The 24,266-nt window shown below is 44.1% G+C and overlaps 1 protein-coding gene across 1 annotated transcript in view; it reads right to left on the minus strand.

Moving 5' to 3' along the window:
• The window catches only part of TAF15 (TATA-box binding protein associated factor 15), an 87,806-nt gene that overhangs the window by 25,956 nt on the left and 37,584 nt on the right, over positions 1 to 24,266 (minus strand). Inside the window, exons 3-4 of the mRNA XM_077296270.1 lie at positions 12,741 to 12,792; positions 11,419 to 11,509 (exon numbers count right to left, since the gene is read on the minus strand). Of these exons, the coding sequence (XP_077152385.1) occupies positions 11,419 to 11,509; positions 12,741 to 12,792 (143 nt within the window). The remainder of the gene's footprint in view (positions 1 to 11,418; positions 11,510 to 12,740; positions 12,793 to 24,266) is intronic.

The following is a 24,266-nucleotide window of genomic DNA, read 5'->3' on the forward strand; positions in this document are numbered from 1 at the left end:
TGGTCCGGTCCGAAAAATACGGTACTTCATGGGATTACTGAGTAAATACACGATTTTAAAAAACTTATGGAGGAAGTACTGAACAAAGTAAAATGGTGCACTACCCGAGATGCTGTATGCACGTAAGGCCTATTACACACATGTCACGGTCTGAATACTGATCACGAGTCTTCTGACAAACTTAACAGTTTAATATACCTGCAAGGCATTTAAGAGCAGGCCAGGAGACCTGGCGCACAGACCATCACACATGGATGTCTGAATGAGGCCTAAAATTCATTTTGAAGAGCCTTTTATTTTAGGCCCCAAATTCTGTTGAGATTTTTAATATAACTCCTTCATGACATGGGCCGTATATGTACTGCTCGGTGGGAGCTGCGTTCCCACAAAGAGCAGTACAGCACACCGATCAACGCAGTCACGATCGGGTGCGGGTGTCAGTTCTATGTGAGAAATGACAGCCCACATTAACGCCCACAATCTGTATTAGCACCGATCGTGGCTATTTAACCCCTCTGATGTCGCTGTCGCTAGTGACATCGAGGAGCATCGCGCAGGGAGTGGGCTCCCTACGCGCTTCCATCAGCACAAAGCAATGCGATCGAGTTGTCCTGATTATCTCCATGGAGAACCCCGGCAGCAGGATCCTTCAGGGAAGGTGGCGTGCAAGTGCCTGCTCAGAGCAGGACCAGAGAAGCTTCCTCCCCTGCCTGTCAGATCCTGTCTAATGCCCTGCACTGCAGATGCATTGAAGAACATCAGATCAGCGATCTGATGTAATACAGTAATGTCCCATCCTGGGACAACGTAAAAAAGAAAAAAAAATTAGAAAGTAATATTTAAAAAAAAAAAAAAAATCCCCAGAGAAAAAAAAAAGAAAAATATTTTTATATAAATAAAGCAATTAAAGTACACATATTTGGTATCGCCGCATCCGTAAGAACCCGCTCTAAAACGGCCCCACTAGTTAACCCCTTCAATGAACACCGTAAAAAAAAAAAAAAAAAAAAAGACAAAACAATGCTTTATCATCATACTGCCAAACAAAAAGTGCAATAAAACTCGACCAAAAAGATGAATGTAAATAAAAATTGTACCGCTGAATACGTCATCTTGTATCACAAAAAGACAAGCGACCATACAGCTCCATCAGCGGGGGGGTGGAAAGGTATAGGTCTCAGAATAAAGAAATGACCCAATGAGAAAAGCTGCCTTACCAATTTTACCACACGCAAAACAGTATAAAATGGTTTTTGTTCATTATGTCTCCCAAAAATCAGAATAGAAAGCGACCAAAAAATTTAATGTACCTGAAAATGGTACCAATAAAAACGTCAACACGTCCTGCAAAAAAACAAGCCATAATATGACTGTTGGCCGAAATATGGAAAAATTATAGCTCTCAAAATATGGTGCTGCAAATTTTTTTTTGCAATAAATAGCATCTTTTAGCGTGTCACAGCAGCCAAACATAAAAAAAAACTACCGTATATAGATCTGGTATTGCTGCAATCGCTCCGACTCGAAGAATAAAGTCGCCTAATCACTTATAACACGAGAAATGGCGTAAAAAAAAAATAAAAATAATATATATATATATATATATATATATATATATATATATATATATATATATATATATATATATATATATATATATATATATATATATATCTATATATCTATCTCCAATTCTTCACCTGCTGTTGATTTTTTTCACTCTGCCTCCCAAAGATTGCAGTAAGGCCCGGCGCTCTGCGCTGAGCGCTTGCATTGGGGTTTCTGTGTAAATCTCTGAAATACGTGATTCAGACGGAACCTCTGGCGGAAGATTCCCTACAATTAGGAAGATGGAGGCACTGTGGACGCCGTCTGACCTGTGATCCGGAAGTGTCTTTTTTAAGGATTGCATAAAAGGGCCATTAGCCACAGTTTTGTGCACTGAAAAGAAGGCCACCGCTGAACAGAGGCCAGACGAAGTCCAGAGTAACTATGCTGCCTCATTATAGTGAATGGATCACTCGGGGGTTTCATCTGAATCACGTCACTCAAGAGATTTAGATGGAAGCCCCAAAGTAAGTGCTCAGCGCAGAGTGCAGGATAAATGTGATCATAAATGTTATGTAAAATGTTCCCAATAAAAGTTTCAACTCAATCCACAAAAAAGCAAGTCCTCACTCAGGTCCGTCATCTGTTAACAGAAATATAGGGGCTCCGTCGATACTGATAGCACAAAGGCTCTGGAAAAACTAAATAGCTCCTCGCCCCACAAAAGAAATTCAGCAAATTCTCCGCTCCCAAATCCAAATGCGCCCCCCCCCCCCCCCCCCACTCCCTTCTGAGCCCCAGTGTGTCTAAACCACATTTAGTGCCCACATGTTTGGCATTTCTGTATTGATGAGAGCCAGCCTAACTTAAAGGTGCGTGTCTCCAGAAGCATGAGCTGGGCATAACGTACTGGTCAATACAGTGTACTGGTCACACGGACGTTGGGAGTATGCAATTTTCACTCAGCAACATCCACTGCTGCTTGTTTCTGGAAAACGCCCATGGAGTCAAAAACGTCACTACATCTGTAGTTAAATTCCCCAAGGGGTATAATTTCCAAAATGGGGTCACTTGAGGGAGGATTCTCCTCTTCTAGCACGTAGGGGCTCTTTATGGCATCCACAAACTATTCTAGAAAAATCAGCGTTCCAGGAGGCAAATAGCGCTCCATTCCTCCAGTCTTTCCATATGGCTAAGTAGTACACAGCCACATATGGGGTATTGCTACGTTCAGTAGAAATTGTGGGACAAATTATGGTGCCATTTTTACCAATTTCCGAGTATTAAAATGTACAACATGGGAAGAACACAATCTTGGTGGTAAAAATGTAAATTTTTTTATCTTCACTGCCCAATGGTATAAAGTCTGTGACACCTGTGGCATCAATATATTCGCTGCACCCATAGATGAATTAATTGAGAGGTTTAGTTTGTAAAATGGGGTCACTGCTGTGTTGGCACCTCTGGTGTAACATGACACCCTCAAACAAGTGCAGCAAAATCTGCACTGTAATATGCTGCTTCTTCCCTTCTGAGCTTTGCACTGTGCCTCAAAAGTAGTTTTCAACGACATATGGGCTGTGAACTCAGGAGAAATTGCATAACAAATTTTGGGGTCCATTTTCTCCTGTTACCCTTGAGAAAATACAAAATTTGGAGCTAAAGAAAGATTTTTGAGAGAAAAATTTGATTTTTTTATTTCCACGGCTTAACATTATAAAATTCTGTGAAGCACCTGGGGTTTCAAAGTGTACACATCTAGATAAGTTCCTTGAGGGGTCTAGTTTCCAAAATTGGGTCACTTGTGGGGTTTTTTCACTGTTTAGGCACATCAGGGGCTCTCCAAACGGGACATGGCATCCACTAATTATTCCAGCAAATTTTACATTTAAAAAGTCAAATGGAACTCCTTCCCAAGCCCTGCGCCCAAACAGTTGCTGTCCCCCACATGAGGTATCGGCATGTGAGGGGGTGGTTGAAGATTCCCACTGCACCCGTTTACCTGTGTAAAAATAAAAGAGGTTATTGGTGTTTTAGCCACTTAAAGGCAGCGATTTGCAGATTCATACGATTGCCACCTGTATGTCAGTTGGCACAAAGGGAGATAACCAGTTTGAGCGGCCCCCAGAGACAGAAAACTGAAGGATGACAGAGTTGCAGGCAGCCATCATGGAGTGCAGTTAGTAAGAGACAGATCTGACAGGAGCACAGTAGTTAAGAACGGGTGTGTGCAGTGTGCTAGGAGCTGGTCAGATTACTAAGGATAGGTCTCTGTCAGAGAGAAAGAATCACGTCAGGGAGAAGACTATGGTTGGATACAGGGTTGGATTCCACCCAAAGCATCGGCTGTGACGTGAATGGCCTTCTGCTAGCCTGTCTGGCAAAAAACTGCGCTCCAGGTGACGAGCCCAAGATCCACTCCGCGGTCACCCAGCTAAACCGCCCTTCAGACCATTAGACAGCCAAACCTAAATTCTCAGTTAGAGACATTGTTTGCCAAGAGCGCTGTGTGAACCTTAGCTAGATACTCACATCAGTGGACAAGTTTTATAGATGGCATGACAGAATTATAATTTTAGAGAACTGTTAAGTTTGTGAATCTCTGCGCTGCACCGCTAAAGGGGCCACCTCTTGCACTCATCCAATTACACCCATGCTCTGGATAACTCTCGGTTACCGCATTATGCAGAACCATGGGTCAGGCAAATTATCCCCTTAGGCTTCTTTCACACTTCCGTCGGTATGGGGCCGTCACAAAGCATCGGCACAACGAGCCGACTGACAGTGGTGATTTTTTGCACAATGTGGGCAGCAGGCTCAGTGTTTCAACGCGTCCGCTGCCCATTGTGAAGTCCCAGGGAGGAGAGGGTGGAGTACTGGCCACGCCTGCGCAGTTCAAAATGCAGGACCCAACGTACAAAAAAACGCTCCCTTGAACGTTTTTTCGCTACGACGGTCCGCCAAATACCGACGCATCCAGTGCACGACGTATGGACGTAGGGGCAGCACGGTGGCTTAGTGGTTAGCACAGCAGCCTTGCAGCGCTGGAATCCTGGTTTCAAATCCCACCTTGGACAACACCTGCAAAGAGTTTGTATGTTCTCTCCGTGTTTGCGTGGGTTTCCTCCGGGCATTCCGGTTTCCTCCCACATTCCAAAGACATACTGTTAGGGAATTTAGATTGTGAGCCCCATTGGGGACAGCGATGATGTCTGTAAAGCGCTGCGGAATATGTTAGCGCTATATAAAAATTAATAATAATAATCATCATCTTATGTGTCCATACATCACGATGCGTCGGTAATACAATACGGGCAACTTCGCAGGATGCGTTTTTTCTCCAAAACGACGCATTGCGACGGAGGCCAAATGACGCAAGTGTGAAAGTAGCCTTAGTTACTGGGCCAAATTTTTTAAATCTGACCACTGTCACTATGTGGTAATAACTCTGGAATGCTTCTACATATTCCAGTGATTTTGAGACTATTTTTTCGTGGCATATTATACTTTATGATAATGGTAAATTTAGGTCGATATATCAGAAATTTGACAAAAAAAAAAAAAAAGCAATTTTCAAACTTTGAATGATTGTCCCTTTAATCCAGGTAATCATACCATAGAAAAACATTAATAAATAACATTTCCCACATGTCTGTCGGCTTTACATCAGCACCATTTGTAAACTGTTATTTTATTTTCTTAGCATTTTAGGAGGTTTAAAAATGTAGCGGCATTTTTTTCCAAAGAAATTTACAAAAAAAAAATTCTAGGGACCTATCCAGGTTTGAAGGGGGTCCTATATACTGGAAACCCCCTCCCAAAAAATGATACCATTTTAAAAGCAGCACCGCCCCCTTCACATATTGAAAACTGCTGTCAGGTAGTTGATTAACCCTTCAGGTGATTTTCAGGAATTAATGCAAAGTGACATAACAGAAATGGAAAAGTATTTTTACCATCTAAATGTCACTGAAGTCTGAACAGGTCACTGTAGCCGGCAGACTAAGGACGCTATTTGTGTAGAAACTTGGCATACAAATAGTAGCTGACGTGTAGAAATTTATTTTGCTCCAAAATAGTAAATACATGCAGTGGTCAAACGTTTCGGTCATCAAGACCTTCCTCAATGTACTACAATCAAAATAAAAGATAAGAAAAAACAAAGTATATAGTGTATTCAAGAATACTTATGGGTCGAAATAATAGAAACCAGTAATAAAAGAGTATATTCTTCAACACTGATCAAAATGAACCACAGTATCAGTCAATGGTATAAGATGCAGTGAACAGTATATGCATCCAAAGTCAACAGTTTACATTCATGGTAACCATGTTCAAGAGGAAAAGGAGGTAGGGAGAGAGATAAAGACGAACCTACCTAAATTGTAATAATTGTAATTTCTCCACATCAGCTACTATTTGTATGCCAAGCTTCTACACAAGATTGTACGGTTTGGGAACCAACTTGTGCACCATTCTCCAGTTGTGCTAACTCTTATTATTACGAAGGCTGCTACTTGGTCATGAATTGCCATGGCAAACATCAGGACTACACAATTATGATCTCAGGGTGCCAATCGGGATAAATAGGAAGCCCCCCACACTATGTTAACCATTTTTATGATGTAGTCACTATTGACAGCAGCATCTAAGGGGTTAAACAGAAATGGACGGTGCCAAAACTGATCGTGGCTAATGCAATAAGTTGTCAGCTATAGTGTACAGCCGACAGCTGCTGGATTGTCACCTGTATGGGGATGCTATTCTCTTATATCACAGGTCAGTAAAAACATTCCTAAAATTCCTGTGAAGCACCTGAAGGGTTAATAAACTTCTTGAATGTGGGTTTGAGTACCTTGAGGGGGTGCAGTAATTAGAAAATACCCAAATTTGACACCGTTCTGTCATATAGCCCCCTCAAAGTCACTTCAAATGCGAGGTGGTCGCTAAAAAATGGTTTTACAAATTTTGTTGTAAAAATGAGAAGTCTCTAGTCAACTTTTAACCCTTAACTTCCTAACGAAAAAAAAATTATGTTTCAAAAATTGTGCTGCTGTAAAGTAGACATGTGGGAAATGTTAATTATTAACTATTTTGTGATAGGACTAATTTAAGGGGATAAAAGTTTTAAACATTTTCACCAAATTTCTGTTTATATCACAAGTCACATCAAATAAATGTTACCACTATCATGAAGTACAATATGTCAAGAAAAAAATCAGAATTAGTGGGAACCATAGAAGCGTTCCAGAGTTATGACCTCAAAGTGACAGTGGACAGAGTTGTAAAAATTGACCTAGTCAGGAAGGTGAAAACAGGCTTCGGGTGTGTGTGTGTGTGTGTGTGTGTGTGTGTGTGTGTGTGTGTGTGTGTGTGTGTGTGTGTGTGTGTGTGTGTGTGTGTGTGTGTGTGTATATATGTATAGAATTTGTATTATGGCAAGAAAAAAGCAGCTAAGTAAAGAAAAACGAGTGGCCATCATTACTTTAAGAAATGAAGGTCAGTCAGTCCGAAAAATTGGGAAAACTTTGAAAGTGTCCACAAGTGCAGTGGCAAAAACCATCAAGGGCTACAAAGAAACTGGCTCACAGGAGAACCGCCCCAGGAAAGGAAGACCAAGAGTCACCTCTGCTTCTGAGGATAAGTTTATCCGAGTCACCAGCCTCAGATATCACAGGTTATCAGCAGCTCAGATTAGAGACCAGGTCAATGCCACACAGCAGCAGACACATCTCTACAACAACTGTTAGGGCTCATTTCCACTTGCGAGAGAAAAAATGGTCCGTAATCTGGACCGAAAAAAAAAGATGAAAAGTATGCGATTGTCATGCGAGTTCAATGCGATTTCTTAAATCGCACCATCCGTTTTACATCCGTATGACATCCGTATGCAATCTTTTTTTTCTCTGCAACTATTTTTATACAGTCATTTACAAGACCATTTACAGTGTTCTATGCCACAGAATGGTAAGGTATCCGTAAAAAACGGACGTCATACGCATGGTGCGAGTGCTGTGCATTTTTCTCACACCCATTGACTTGCATTGGCGAGTCTCGTCTGAGAATCGCAGCAATACGCAGCATGCTGCGATTATTTTTCTCAGTCCGATTTCGGCTGAGAAAAAAAAAAAAAATCGCAAATGAAAAGACACCTATTGAATAACATTGGTCCGAGTGCAATCCGATTTTTTATCGGATTGCACTCGTCCGTTTTCCTCGCAAGTGGAAATGAGCCCTTAAGAGGAGACTTTGTGCAGCAGGCCTTCATGGTAAAATAGCTGCTAGGAAACCACTGCAAGCAGAAGAGACTTGTTTGGGCTAAAGAACACAAGGAATGGACATTAGACCAGTGGAAATCTGTGCTTTGGTCTGATGAGTCCAAATTTGAGATCTTTGGTTCCAACCACCGTGTCTTTGTGCAACACAGAAAAGGTGAACAGATGGACTCTACATGCCTGGTTCCCACTGTGAAGCATGGAGGTGGTGTGATGGTGCTTTGCTGGTGACCCTGTTGGGGATTAGTGATGAGCGAATATACTCGTTACTCGAGATTTCCCAAGCATGCTCGGGTGTCCTCCGATTATTTTTTAGTGCTCGGAAATTTAGTTTTTATTGCCGCAGACGAATAATTTACATCTGTTAGCCAGCATAAGTACATGTGGGGATTCCCTAGCAGCCAGGCAGCCCCCACACGTACTTATGCTGGCTAACAGATGTAAATCATTCAGCTGAGGGAATAAAAACTAAATTTCCAAGGACTAAAAAAATACTCGGACACCTGAGTGTGTTCGGGAAATCTCGAGTAACGAGTATATTCGCTCATCACTATTGGGGATTTATTCAAAGTTGAAGGCATACTGAACCAGCATGGCTACCACAGCATCTTGCAGCGGCGGCACGCTATTCCATCTGGTTTGCGTTTAGTTGGACCATCATTTATTTTTCAACAGGACAATGACCATAAACACACCTCCAGGGCTATTTGATCAAGAAGGAGAGTGATGGGGTGCTACGCCAGATGACCTGGCCTCCACAGTCACCAGACCTGAACCCAATCGAGATGGTTTGGGGTGAGCTGGAAGACAGAGTGAAGGCAAAAGGGCCAAAAAGTGATAAGCATCTCTGGGAACTCCTTCAAGATTGTTGGAAGACCATTCCTGATGACTACCTCTTGAAGCTCATCAAGAGAATGCCAAGAGTGTGCAAAGCAGTCATCAAAGCAAAAGGTGGCTACTTTGAAGAACCTAGAATATAAGACATAATTTCAGTTGTTTCACACTTTTTTGTTAAGCATATAATTCCACATGTGTTAATTCATAGTTTTGATGCCTTCAGTGGGAATGTACAATTTTCATATCCATGAAAATACAGAAAAATCTTTAAATGAGAAGGTGTGTCCAAACTTTTGGTCTGCACTGTACCTAATATGGTGGCCCGATTCTGACGCATCGGGTATTCTAGAATATATATGTAGTTTATTTATGAAGATTTAAGAATAATGCAATGAATACACAGGATTTTCCGGGTAAAAATATATACATCATCAGCGAAGCGTGGTTCAAATTCCGTGCCAATTCGCGGCCGGACTGCGCCTGTAGCTAGCAAGACCAATCAGCGACGCGGGATTTCCGTTACAGACAAACAGACAGAATTAGACTATTTTATAGTAGATACCCGATGCGTTAGAATTGGGCCACCATCTAGTATTCATATAAACATTGGTGCTTACATTTATGTTTTAACCCATTGGACACACTGCCATTGTTTTTCTCCTGTCTATTTTAAAGAGTCAAAACTTTATTAGTCATCTATCGCTGTATGATAGCTTGTTTTCTACAGGAAGACTTATAGTTTTCAAAGAAACCATTTATTTTACCATATGATAAACTTAAAAACAGGCAAAATTTTTATTTCCCCCCTCACAGACTGTCCTCCATGTTATTCGCTCCCTCACAGACTGATTGGTCAAGGCCGGCCGGGCTTCGGTTACAGACAAACAGACCCTTAGACAATTAGAGGGTGAGCGTGTGCATGCGTGAGCGTGTGCATGCGTGAGCATGTGCATGCGTGAGCGTGTGCATGCGTGAGCGTGTGCATGCGTGAGCGTGTGCATGCGTGAGCATGCGTGAGATATATATATATATATATATATATATATATATATATATATATATATATATATATATATATATATATATATATATATATATATATATATATATATATATATATATATATTCTCATACACACATTTATACACAGATACTGTATATACATATATATTTTAAAGGACAGCTATATTTCCTACAGTCCTTTTTCTTGTGTACATTACATGATTAACCCCTTCACCCCCGGAGCTTTTTCCGTTTTTCCATTTTCGTTTTTCGCTCCCCTCCTTCCCAGAGCCATAACTTTTTTATTTTTCCGTCAATTTGGCCATGTGAGGGCTTATTTTTTGCGGGACGAGTTGTACTTTTGAACGACATCATTGGTTTTAGCATGTCGTGTACTAGAAAACGGGAAAAAAATTCCAAGTGCAGTGAAATTGCAAAAAAAGTGCAATCCCACACTTGTTTTTTGCTTGCCTATTTTGCTAGGTTCACTAAATGCTAAAACTGACCTGCCATTATGATTCTCCAGGTCACTACGAGTTTATAGACACCTAACATGACTAGGTTATTTTTCACCTAAGTGGTGAAAAAAAATTCCAAACTTTGCAAAAAACAAAACAAAACAAAATTGCGCAATTTTCCGATACTCGTAGCGTCTCCATTTTTCGTGATCTGGGGTCAGGTGAGGGCTTATTTTTTGCGTGCCGAGCTGGCGTTTTTAATGATAGCATTTTGGTGTAGATACGTTCTTTTGATCGCCCGTTATTGCATTTTAATGCAATGTCGTGGCGACCAAAAAAACGTAAATCTGGCGTTTCGAATTTTTTTCTCATTACGCCATATAGCGATCAGGTTAATGCTTTTTTTTTATTGATAGATCAGGCGATTCTGAACGCGGCGATACCAAATATGTGTAGGTTGGTTTTTTTTTTTATTGATTTATTTTGATTGGGGCGAAAGGGGGGTGATTTAAACTTTTATATTTTTTTTATTTTTTTCACATTTTTAAAAACTTTTTTTTTTTACTTTTGCCATGCTTCTATAGCCTCCATGGGAGGCTAGAAGCAGGCACAGCCCGATCGGCTCTGCTATGCAGCAGTGATCATAAGATCGCTGCTACACAGCAGATTTGCAGGTGTGCTGTGAGCGCCGACCACAGGGTGGCGCTCACAGCCACCGGCAATCAGTAACCATAGAGGTCTCAAGGACCTCTATGGTTACCTTCCTGACACATCGCCGACCCCCGATCATGTGACGGGGGTCGGCGATGCGCTCATATCCGGCCGCACGGCCGGATGCGGTAGTTAAATGCCGCTGTCTGAGTTTGACAGCGGCATTTAACTAGTTAATAGCGGCGGGTGATCGCGATTTCACCCGCCGCTATTGCGCGCACATGTCAGCTGTAAAAAACAGCTGACATGTCGCGACTTTGATGTGCGCTCACCGCCGGAGCGCACATCAAAGCGGGGGTCCCGACATGTGACGTACTATACCGTCACATGTCGGGAAGGGGTTAAATTCACCATGGAAACCTTATTGAGTATGGGTTTATTACAGGATTCAATGGTTCAATGGGAGTCATTCAGTGAGCTTTAACTAGAAACAACAGTAGTTATTAGTTAAAATATTTTACATTTAGAAGTTTAAAAGGGGGTTTCAAGAGAAGACATATGCAGCAAATTTCCTTCACAATCATCAAATACATTGAGCATTGAGATATAAGACTACAAGCTAGTGAGTCTGCTTGTTAAAAAAATACCTGGCTGACTCTGACCATAGCCAGGATTGTAAGCTCCATAGCTCTGTCCATATGCCGATGCCTCTGGTGCTTGTCCATATCCGGAATAGTCCTAAGAATACATATTTACCAGTCAAAAACAAACGTCATCACGGCACCAACGGAGAATGGCTAGCCTTATTCCATTAAACAAGTAACAAAAGACCGACTGTCCCTTCCAAACAGAAAACTGGTGTGTGAGGGAATGTGCACACTTAAAAAGGCCCACTGCGGATTTTTCCGCAGCAGATTTGATAAATCCACAGGGCAAAAACACTTTTTCCTGCCGATTTATCGCAGATTTACCGCGTTTTTTGTGCGGATTTCACTGCGGTTTTACACCTGCGGTTTTCTATTATGGAGCAGGTGTAAAACCGCTGCGGATTCCGCAGAAAGAATTGACATGCTGCGGAATGAAAACCGCTGCGTTTCAGCGCTGTTTTTTCCGCAGCACGGGCACAGCGTTTTCGGTTTCCCATAGGTTTACATGGTACTGTAAACTCATGGGAAACTGCTGTGGACCCGCAGCTACGGATCCGCAGCAAAATCCGCATCGTGTGCACAGAGCCTAAAGGTATGAACTAAGAGTAGTCATTGGTATAAATAAAGTAGCACTCTAGTGCTATAGCATGTAAACATGAAATTTGAATTGCATTACTGCTCTAGATGATAAGAAAAAAAAATGGAGATGCTTAGCACATAATTTGGCCAATTCATGCATGCCCAGAAACCAACGAGAAGGCGCGATCTGAGGTTGCTGGGAACCTATCTAATGTAAATCCTCTCCTATGCTGGAGACCGCCTTGTCCATTGGCAGCTGGGCATGCATGAATTCGCCAAATTATGTGCCAAGCATCTCAATTTTTTTTCTTATTATCTAGAGCAGTAATGCAATTAAAATGTCATGTCTACATGTTATAGAGCTACAGAGTGCTACTTTGTTAGCCTTATTCTGTGTCACATCTCTGGCTGTCAAGTTTCATTTATACACACAGAGGCAACATTCATGCACGATACACAAAAAGACACAAAAAGACTATATAATACAGGTGAATGAATTCACATAATCACAAACAAAAATATAGTGATTTGAGGCTATACTATGGATCTCATTCCTGTGGTAGAATTCTTGGGCATTAGCCTCAAATGCCACTGAAAGGACAAAGCGAATGCTAAACCCATGACAAGGCAACAGCTCACAGTACAGGCAAACTGCAGCCAGACCCAACCAAAAGCCAGTTTATAGCCAAGAAGGATAGTATGAGCTCAGCTTACTCTTAAATAATTACATTTTGCCCACCTACCTGTGAGGTTTGTCCACCACTTTGACCCCCTGGATTTCCATATGCAGTATAGCTGCAAAAAAATAAAATTTCATTTATTTTTATATCTATATAAGGAGTTTATGCTCTCCCAGTGTTTATATGGGTTTCCTCTGGTTTCCTCTCTCACTCCAGAGACATTCTGATAGTGAATCTAGATTGTGAGCCCCAATTGGGACAGTGATGATATCTAAAGTACTGTTGGGCTATATAAGAGGGTAAAATAATAATGAAATTGAGGAGTAAAAGGGGATGGGTGCTTCAGGTTGCCCACTGCTGCTGGAAAAGTAGTTTTTCCACGCTGTGGTAGGATGTAACAGGTTCATTATATTCCAAATTCGTAGTAAACCCCTTTTCAAAAATATACTAGAGTATATACGGTATGTAGTCTAAGCCGAGAATTTCAGCCCATTTTTTTAGGCTGAAAACGCCCCTCACGGCTTATACTCGAGTCAAACCCACGGGTCGGCAGGGGAGGGGCAGCTGTCTAGTCATACTCACCTACTCCTGACGCGGTCCCTGGTTCCCCGGCAGCTTCTTCCAGCATTGAGCGGTCACATGGTACCGCTCATTACAGTAATGAATATGGACCTGACTCCACTCCCATAGGGGTGGAGCCGCATATTCATTACTGTAATGAGAAGTACCATGTGACCGCTCCACAAAGGAAAAAGCTGTCAGCGCCCAGAGAACCAGGGACCTGCAGGGACCGCGCCAGGAGCAGGTGAGTATGTCGGGGGCAGCGCGCGATATTCACCTGTCCGCGTTCTACCGTCGGCGCAGCTCCGTCTTCCGCGTCCTATGCAGTGACGCTCAGATCAGAGGGTGCGATGACGCGATTAGTGTGCGCGCCGCCCTCTGCCTGCACAGTCAGTGCAGAGGACGCAGAAGACGGAGTGGCGCCGAAGGCGGAACCCCGGACAGGTGAATATAGCAAGTGCCGGAGCGACGAGGAGAGTATGTAATTTTTTAAATTTTTTTTAACCCCTTCATGACCCAGCCTATTTTGGCCTTAATGACCTTGCCGTTTTTTGCAATTCTGACCAGTGTCCCTTTATGAGGTAATAACTCAGGAACGCTTCAACGGATCCTAGCGATTCTGAGATTGTTTTTTCGTGACATATTGGGCTTCATGTTAGTGGTAAATTTAGGTCGATAATTTCTGAGTTTATTTGTGAAAAAAACGGAAATTTGGCAAAAATTTTGAAAATTTCGCAATTTTCACATTTTGAATTTTTATTCTGTTAAACCAGAGAGTTATGTGACACAAAATAGTTAATAAATAACATTTCCCACATGTCTACTTTACATCAGCACAATTTTGGAAACAAATTTTTTTTTTTGCTAGGAAGTTATAAGGGTTAAAATTTGACCAGTGATTTCTCATTTTTACAACAAAATTTACAAAACCATTTTTTTAGGGACCACATCACATTTGACGTCAGTTTGAGGGTTCTATATGGCTGAAAAAACCCAAAAGTGACACCATTCTAAAAACTGCACCCCTCAAGGTGCTCAAAACCACATTCAAGAAGTTTATTAACCCTTCAGGTGTTTCACAGCAGCAGAAGCAACATGGAAGTAAAAAATGAACATTTAACTTTTTAGTCACAAAAATGATCTTTTAGCGAAATTTTTTTTTATTTTCCCAAGGTAAAAGGAGAAACTGGACCACGAACGTTGTTGTCCAATTTGTCCTGAGTACGCTGATACCTCATATGTGGGGGTAAACCACTGTTTGGGCGCACGGCAGGGCTCGGAAGGGAAGGAGCGCCATTTGACTTTTTCAATGAAAAATTGGCTCCAATCTTTAGCGGACACCATGTCGCGTTTGGAGAGCCCCCGTGTGCCTAAACATTGGAGCTCCCCCACAAGTGACCCCATTTTGGAAACTAGACCCCCCAAGGAACTTATCTAGATGCATAGTGAGCACTTATAACCCCCAGTTGCTTCACAGAAGTTTATAACGCAGAGCCGTCAAAATAAAAAATAATTTTTCTTTTCTCAAAAATGATTTTTTAGCCCACAATTTTTTATTTTCCCAAGGGTAACAGGAGAAATTGGGCCCCAAAAGTTGTTGTCCAGTTTCTCCTGAGTACGTTGATACCCCATATGTGGGGGTAAACCACTGTTTTGGCACACGTCGGGGTTTGGAAGGGAAGTAGTGACGTTTTGAAATGCAGACTTTGATGGAATGCTCTGCGGGCGTCAGGTTGCGTTTGCAGAGCCCCTGATGTGCCTAAACAGTAGGAACTCCCCACAAGTGACTCCATTTTGGAAACTAGACCCCCAAGGGAACTTATCTAGATGTGTGGTGAGCACGTTCAACCCCCAAGAGCTTCACAGAAGTTTACAACGCAGGGCCGTGAAAATAAAAAATCATTTTTCTTTCCTCAAAAAAGATGTTTTAGCAAGCAATTTTTTATTTTCACAAGGGTAACAGGAGAAATTGGGCCCCAATATTTGTTGCCCAGTTTGTTGTGAGTGTGCTGATACCCCATATGTGGGGGTAAACCACTGTTTGGGCACACGTCAGGGCTCGGAAGGGAAGTAGTGACATTTGAAATGCAGACTTTGATGGAATGGTCTGCGGGCATCACGTTGCATTTGCAGAGCCCCTGATGTGCCTAAATAGTAGAAACACCCCACAAGTGATCCCATTTTGGAAACTAGACCCCCGAAGGATCTTATCTAGATGTGTGGTGAGCACTTTCAACCCCCAAGTTCTTCACAGAAGTTTACAACGCAGAGCCGTGAAAATAAAAAATAATTGTTCTTTCCTCAAAAATTATGTTTTAGCAAGTAATTTTTTATTTTTGCAAGGGTAACAGGAGAAATTGGACCCCAACAGTTGTTGCCCAGTTTGTCCTGAGTACGCTGGTACCCCAAATGTGGGGGTACACCACTGTTTGGGCGCACGTCGGGGCTTGGAAGGGAGGGAGCACCATTTGACTTTTTGAACGCAAGATTGGCTGGAATCAATGGTGGCGCCATGTTGCGTTTGGAGACCCCTGATGTGCCTAAACAGTGGAAACCCCTCAATTCTAACTTCAACACTAACCCCAACACACCCCTAACCCTAATCCCAACTGTAGCCATAACCCTAATCACAACCCTAACCCCAACACACTCCTAACCACAACTCTAACCCCAACACACCCGTAACCCTAATTCCAACCCTAACCCTAACCCTAATCCCAACCCTAACCCCAACCCTAACCACAACTGTAACCCCAACACACCCCTAACCCTATCCGTAACCCTAACCACAAGCCTAATCTTAACCCTATTTCCAACCCTAGCCCTAATTCCAACCCTAACCCTAAGGCTATGTGCCCACGTTGCGGATTCGTGTGAGATTTTTCCGCACGATTTTTTAAAAATCTGCAGGTAAAAGGCACTGCGTTTTACCTGCGGATTTACAGCAGATTTCCAGTGTTTTTTTGTGCGGATTTCACCTGCGGATTCCTATTGAGGAACAGGTGTAAAACGCTGCGGAATCCTCACAAAGAATTGACATGCTGCGGAAAATACAACGCAGCGTTTCTGCACTGAATTTTCCGCACCATGGGCACAGCGGATTTGGTTTTCCATAGGTGTACATGGTACTGTAAACCTGATGGAAAACTGCTACGAATTCGCAGCGGCCAATCCGCTGCGGATCCGCGGCCAAATCCGCACTGTGTGCACATGCCATAACCCTAACCCTACCCCTAACCCTACCCCTAGTTCTAACCCTAACCCTAGTGGAAAAAGAAAAAAAAAATATTTTCTTTATTTATTATTGTCCCTACCTATGGGGGTGATAAAAAAAAAATAACCCCCCCCCCCCCCCCTTTATTTTGATCGCTGTGATAGAACCTACCACAGCGATCAAAATGTACTTTGTAATGAATCTGCCGGCCGGCAGATTCGGCGGGCGCACTGCGCATGCGCCCGTCATTTTGGAAGATGGCGGCGCCCAGGGAGAAGACGGACCGACTTCGGGAGGCTCGGTAAGTATGAGGGGGTGGTGGGGGGGGTGGATCGGAGCACGGGGTGGGGGGGGGGACCGGAGGACGGGGGGAGCGGACAGGAGAACGGGGGAGCGGACAGGGGGACAGCGGGGGGTACCGGACAGAACTGAGGACTGGGGAGGAGATCGGGGGCGGCAGAACATGATTTCCAGCCATGGCAGATGCTATTGCAGCATCGGCCATGGCTGGATTGCAATATTTCACCATTTTCATAGGTGAAATATTGCAAATTGCTCTGATTGGCTGTTGAAAGTGCAACAGCCAATCAGAGCGATCGTAGCCACGTGGGGGCAAAGCCACCCCCCCTGGGCTGAAGTACAACTCCCCCTGTCTCTGCAGATCGGGTGAAATAGGAGTTACCCCTTTCACCCGATCTGCAGGGACGCGATCATTCCATGACGCCACATAGGCGTCATGGGTCGGATTGGCACCGACTCATGACGCCTACGTGGCGTCAAAGGTCGGGAAGGGGTTAATCGCAGCAACAGCATATGGTGCATAATAGTCTATGGAGCATCTTATGGGGCCATAATCAGCATTTATGCAGCATTGTATGGGGCAAATGTCTCTATGGAGCATCTTATGGGGCCATAATCAACATTTGTGCAGCATTATATGGGGCATATTTTAATATGGAGCATCTTATTGGGCCCATCATGAACTGTATGGAGCATTATATGGGGCTTATTTTGTATGGAGCATTATATGGGGCCCATCATGAACTGCATGGAGCATTATATGGGGCTTATTTTGTATGGAGCATTATATGGGGCTCCTGATTCAATATGGATCTTCAAAAACACTTAACCTACTGATGTCTCAATTAATTTTACTTTTATTGGTATCTCTTCTTATTTTTGACATTTACTGGCACCTGCTGCATTTTCCACCCTAGGCTTATACTCGAGTCATTAAGTTTTCCCAGTTTTTTTGTGGCAAAATTAGGGGTCGCGGCTTATACTCGGGTCGGCTTCTACTCGAGTATATACGGTACCTACATTTTGAATGAGGGTTTTGTATAAACTTGAGACACAAACTATTGAATACTACCACAGCGTGGAATGACTACTTTCCCAGCAGCAGCGCAGTCAACCTGAACATTCATCTCCTTTATATCCTCAATATATACCTCCGATCACAGCTGAGCGGTCACGCTGTCTTGACAGCGTGGGAACTGCAGCTCTGACTGGCGGGGATGATTTCCCCGCCGATCAGAAGTGGTGGTTGCCTTGCTGTCATGTGCACATGACAGCGTGGCAAACACTGGATGTTCAGGCCCCCATTCAAGTGAAATGGGTCCGGGTTCGGTTCTGGTATCTGAACTTTTTATAACTGTTGGGCCGAACCCAAACATCTAGGTTTCCGCCCATCTCTACTGATGACATTACATGCAACTACATTCTGCACTTTTGATCCAATTGGAATATATTCATCCATGATTTTATCAGCCCTTTGGTTAAAAGTTAAGTTTTATTTTTCCACCGATTGCTACCTTATTATAATCCTAATATAAGTAAGAAACACCAAGGTTACTTACCGGTAGCCGGTTTTTCCAGAGCCCATGACAGCACACCTGAGAGAGGGATCCGCCCAGTCAGGACAGGTAACCTACTGAAATAAAAGGGCGGTACCTCTCCCTCGCTTCAGTGCATGAGAGGCCCCCTTGGTTAGTTCACATGGCAATCTACCACCACATTATAATGACAAAAAAACACCCAGCTAAAAGTGCGCACCAAAGGGTGAAAAAAAGGGAGGGAATATACAGGTGCTGTCATGGGCTCCGGAAAAACCGGCTACCGGTAAGTAACCTTGGTGTTTTCCCATCTCCCATGACAGCACACCTGAGAGTTTTTTGGAGAAAGGAACACCTTAGGGAGGGACCACCGCTTGCCGCACCCTTCTACCAAAGGTAAAATCAGACGAGGAGGATAGATCCAGTCGGTAGTGTTTAAAGAAGGTAGACGGTGAGGACCAGGTAGCGGCCTTACAAATCTGATCAATCGATACCTCTGCTTTTTCTGCCCAGGAAGTAGCCACAGCTCTGGTGGAGTGAGCCTTGGTGCCTTCAGGGATCGGGGCACCACGTGCAGCATAGGATAAGGTAATAGCCTCCCTAATCCACCTAGCAATAGTACCTTTGGATACCCCATATCCCTTCCTGCTACCCTGGAAAGCTACAAATAGGGACTGATCCTTCCTCCACTGACTGGTCAAGGATATGTATTGTAAAATGGACCTTCTTACATCCAGTGTATTAAACTTTTCTTCCCCTGGGTTCCTAGGATTATCACAAAAAGAGGGTAATACAATTTCCTGACTCCTATGGAATTTAAGTACCACTTTCGGTAGATATGCCGGATCTGGTCTCAGAACCACCCTGTCCTCAAATATTTGTGTGTAAGGCCTGTTTCACACGTCAGTGGCTCCGGTACGTGTGGTGACAGTTTTCTCAGGTACCGAAGACACTGACACACGTAGACACATTAAAATCAATGTGTCTCTGCACATGTCAGCGTGTTTTCACGGACCGTGTGTCCGTTTGAAAAACACGGAGACATGTCAGTGTTCGTGGGAGCGCATGGATCACACGGACCCATTAAAGTCAATGGGTCCGTGTCAAACACGTACCGCACACGGATGCTGTCCGTGTGCCGTGCAGGAGACAGCGCTACAGTAAGCACTGTCCCCTTAGCTTGTGGTGCTGAACCCGCCATTCATTTCTTCTCTCCAGCAGCGTTCGCTGGAGAGAAGGAATGAAAAATCGTTTTTTAAATTTTTTTGTTTAAAATAAAGATCCTTGTCACCACCCCCCTCCCACCCCCTGTGCGCCCGCCCGCTGGAAATAAAATACTCACCCAGCTCCCTCGATGCTTCCTCTCAGCGCCGCAGCTTGTCCTGTATGAGCGGTCACGTGGTGCCGCTCATTACAGTGATGAATATGCGGCTCCACCCCTATGGGAGGTGGTGACAAGGATCTTTATTTTAACCACAAAAAAAAATAAAAAAAACGATTTTTCATTCCTTCTCTCCAGCGAACGCTGCTGGGAAGAAGGAATGAATTCCGGCTTCAGCACCAGATGCAGGGGACAGCGCTTATCTCTAGCGCTGTCTCCTGCACGGTCCGTGTGGTCCTCAGTGGGCACACGGGCGGCACACAGCTGCCGCACGTGTGCCACGTGAGCACACGGACACACAACTCCGGTACCGATTTTTCCGGTACCAGAATTATCTGGACGTGTGAGACTGGCCTAAGGAGGGGAAATAGACAGGGCTTGTAAGTCACTCACCCTACGGGCTGATGTCAACGCTACCAGAAGCACTGTTTTAAGAGTGAGGAGTTTTACCGATTATTCCTGTAAAGGCTCAAATGGACTCCTAGTTAGAGCTTCTAAAACCAGATTCAAATCCCATGGGGGAACCCTCTGAACTACCACCAGTCTAGATCTACTACATGATTTTATAAAGCGGGACACCCACCTATTGGAGGCTAGATTACAATTATATAAGGCTCCTAACGCCGACACTTGTACCTTGAGCGTATTGGTTGCCAACCCTAGTTGTAAACCCACTTTTAGAAACTCTAAAATAGTACCCACAGCCTCATCCCCCAAAGGTTGTCCTGAAAAATCTAGAAACTTCCATGTTCTACCATAAATTCTTGACGTGACCGGTTTTCTATTTTTCAACAAGGTGGAGACTAGCCCTGGTGAAAACCCCTGCCGACTCAGTAATGCCCTCTCAAATTCCAGGCTGCAAGATGGAAGCCCTTCACCTGAGAGTGGCATATTGGACCCTGGGTAAGCAGGTCCGGAATTTCTGGTAGAATCCATGGATTGGTTACTGACATCTGTCTTAGGAGGGAAAACCAAGGTCTTCTCGGCCAAAATGGAGCAATCAGAATTACCCTTGCTTGCTCCATTCTGATCTTTCTTACCACTGCTGGAATCATCGCTATCAGTGGAAATACATAAGCGAGACTGAAATTCCATTGAATTTGAAGAGCATCTACCGCAAATGGTTTCTCTCTCGGGTCTAACGAGCAGAAACTCTCCACTTTTCTGTTGTGAAGAGTGGCAAATAAGTCTATTACAGGTATGCCCCAGGCCTGCACTATCTGTTGAAACACCCGGGGATCCAATGACCATTCTCCCTGTTTTAGTATTTTGCGACTTAGGTAGTCCGCCTTCGTATTTTCGACCCCCTTTATGTGAAGAGCAGAGAGGGATAGTAGGTGATGCTCTGCTAGCTGTAGGAGGACAGACGCTGATTTCATAAGGGAAAGGGATCTCGTTCCCCCTTGGCGGTTGATATAAGCTACCACTGCATAGTTGTCCAACATGACTCTGGTATGGTGACCCTGAAGGATAGGGAGGAAATGTTTTATAGCTCTCTCTACAGCCCATAATTCTCTTACATTGGACGCCTGAAGTGATTCTAGTCGGGACCAGGATCCCTGAACAGAGAGGGTTCCTAAATGAGCACCCCATCCTGTACCATTTGCGTCTGTGGTGATGACATGCTCTATTGGAGTTATCCACTGGACCCCCGACGCCAAATGATCTCTTACTGCCCACCATTTTAGGGAATCTTACACCCACCGAAAGGCAGAATTTCCCCTCTAAATGCCCTTTAACAACTTTTGTGCTGACAGGACCTCCCACTGTATCTGTCTTAGACGAAATTGCGCCCATCTCACTGCGGGTATACAGGATGTTAGTGACCCTAACAGGGACATCGCCTTTCTTAGTGTCATTACAGGGTGTTGAATTGCTAATTCCACAAGATTTTGTATTTTGACTAATTTGTTTTCTTTTAGGAGACAAAGTTGACGCCTGGAGTCCAGAACCAAGCCCAGAAAGGACTGAACTACCTCTGGCGTCAACCTTCATTTGGTGAAATTTATTTTCCAACCCAACACCTCTAGCGTTGCCATCACTTCTTCTATTTGTGCTAGACAGTGTACTGCCGAATTCCCTATTATAAGGAAATAGTCTAGGTACGGAACTATAACTACGTCTCGAGAACGGAGGAAGGACATGACTTCTGACATTAGCTTGGTAAATATTCTTGGCGCTATAGACAGGCCGAATGGGAGGGCAGCGTATTTATAGTGCCTGAGTCTTCCTTGGACATAAACTGCTACTCTTACAAATTTTTGGTAGTCCCGATGGATTGGGACGTGGTAGTAAGCGTCCTTTAAATCTATAGCCGCCATGAAGCAGTTTGGGAATAAGAGCTTTATCGCTGTATTTACTGACTCCATTTTGAAGGAGCAATTTACTACCGACTGAGTTTTCTTAAGTTGACAATAGTTCTTAGTGATCCTTCCGGTTTTCGTATTAAAAAAAAAAAAAAAAAAAAAAAAAAAGGAGGGGAATAAAAACCTTTTCCTTCCTCTTCCCAAGGGACTTCTACCAGAACTCGTTTTAACACCAGTTCCAATACCTCTGCTTCCAAGGCTAGCTGTTCTTCCGGGGATTTTCTTTGGGATGTCAAAACAAAAGTGTCGCGGTGGATAAACAAAGTCTATTTTTAGGCCGTCTTTGACGACCTTCAGTGCCCAATGACTGGGGGAGATATTTACCCAGGCAGGGAAAAAGAATGAGAGTCTTCCCCCTACCTCTGACCTGGCGTCATTGGGAGGGCTTTTTTGCTGATGTAGAGGGACCCTTAAACATGTATCCAGATCCTTTTCTGTCTCTGGAGTCCCAATTCCTTCTATCTCCCGGGGGGCGGCCTCTACTAAATTTTCCTCTCCAAAAATAAGGTCTTCTTATGTCCACCGGAAAGCGAGGAAAACCCTTTTTCCTATCCCCTGCTTTTTCTAAAATGTCCTCCAGCTTCTGACCAAAGAGGAAGTGGCCGTCACACGGTATGGAACAAAGTCTATTTTTTGATGGCAAGTCACCCGGGCACCCCTTCAACCATAGAGCACGTTTAGCCGCATTGGATAAACTGCTAGCCTTACGGAGTCTGCTGAGGAATCTGCTATAAAGGCTACCGCTCCTTTAGCCATTGTCATATTAGCTAGGATCTCTTCCCTTGGTGCTTTAGACTTCAGTTGATCCTCTGTTGTAGCCAGACTATAAGGGAGCGTGCAACACAAGTTCCCGCTATTGCCGGTTTTAAACCCCCTGCGGTTGCTTCCCAGGTGTGTCTTAGGAACCCATCCGCCTTTTTGTCTAAGGGGTCCCTTAATATGCCAGAGTCTTCTAAGGGAAGGGATGACTTTAGATGACCTAGCTACCGCACCATCAATTTTTGGAACCTTATCCCAACGTCTCCGAATGTTACTCCTCAAAGGGGTAACATCCTTTAGAAGCCGAGGACAGATTACCCGATTTCTACGGCTTCTTCCACTCCTTTTCTATAAGGGCTTTTACTTTAGCGTTAACTGGGAATGTACACTTCCTTTTCTCCTCTAAACCTCCAAACATAATGTCCTCCAGGGATTTGGCCGCTTTCTCATCTTTTAGGCCCATTGAAGATCTGATGCCTTTTACTAATTTATCCGTGTTCTCAGTTAGAAAGCATGGACGGCCCCCAACATCAGTATCTGAAGAGGAGCCAGAGGATATGGAAGAGGGGAAGGGAGATAATGGTTCCTCTTGATATTCCTCGTCAGAATGAGAAACGTCGGAATCTGAAATAGGTTCTGGGTTCTTACTACCCTTTTTTTTTTTAAAGGACTGATTTTAAAGAGCCTTCTACTTCTGCTCTAATTATGGCCCTAAGGCTAGAGGCAAAGTCAGGGGTCTCTTCCTGGATCGTCTTTTGGATGCAATACACGCAGAGACTTTTCTGCCACTGGACTGCCAACGGAACTCTACAGAGGGCACATTCCTTGTTCTTTGACTTGGTACTAGCCTTCCTCGGCGCCTGCCAAGTAAACAGAAAATGTAGCCCATTACCACCAGGGTGACATTCACGTAGATCACTCACCACCCGCTGACCATGAAGGGTACCGGATTCTGAGGCTGAGTAGGAGCACGGACAACGTCCCTCCTAGAAGCTGAGGAGTCCTGTGACCTCCGGTCAGGACAACTGCCGCTCCTTCCACTCGAGCGGCTACTTCTCTTAGCATGTTGGTGAGCAGGTGCAACACCTGATAAGGGCTCTTGCTGCTGCTGTAGTAATGGCTGCTGCTGCTCCATACAATCCTCGATATTTGGAGAGCTCTATAGAAGTGAGCGATACTCTGTGTATACTTCACTGTTAAAAAAAGGGTGATCCGTAGTGCTCACCGCCTCTTCCGGTATCCGATATGCACCTCCCCCCCCTGCATCCCACCGGGAAGTCTGTATTGCAGCCGGCATCCGAGCCATGGGCGCCGCCATCTTGGATCCGGTGTGCAGCTCTGACGTCACGCAGGCACGCCCATTCCCAGCGTGCCTTGCGCAGAATGCCAGCCGCGCACCTGGAAGTCACCGAAGGCCGATCCGCAGAGGGGGAGATAGCGGCGTGGAAGGGCCTCAGGACCCCAAACTGTGCT

This window comes from Ranitomeya variabilis, chromosome 3 (assembly GCF_051348905.1).
Source record: "Ranitomeya variabilis isolate aRanVar5 chromosome 3, aRanVar5.hap1, whole genome shotgun sequence".
Taxonomy (NCBI): domain Eukaryota; kingdom Metazoa; phylum Chordata; class Amphibia; order Anura; family Dendrobatidae; genus Ranitomeya; species Ranitomeya variabilis.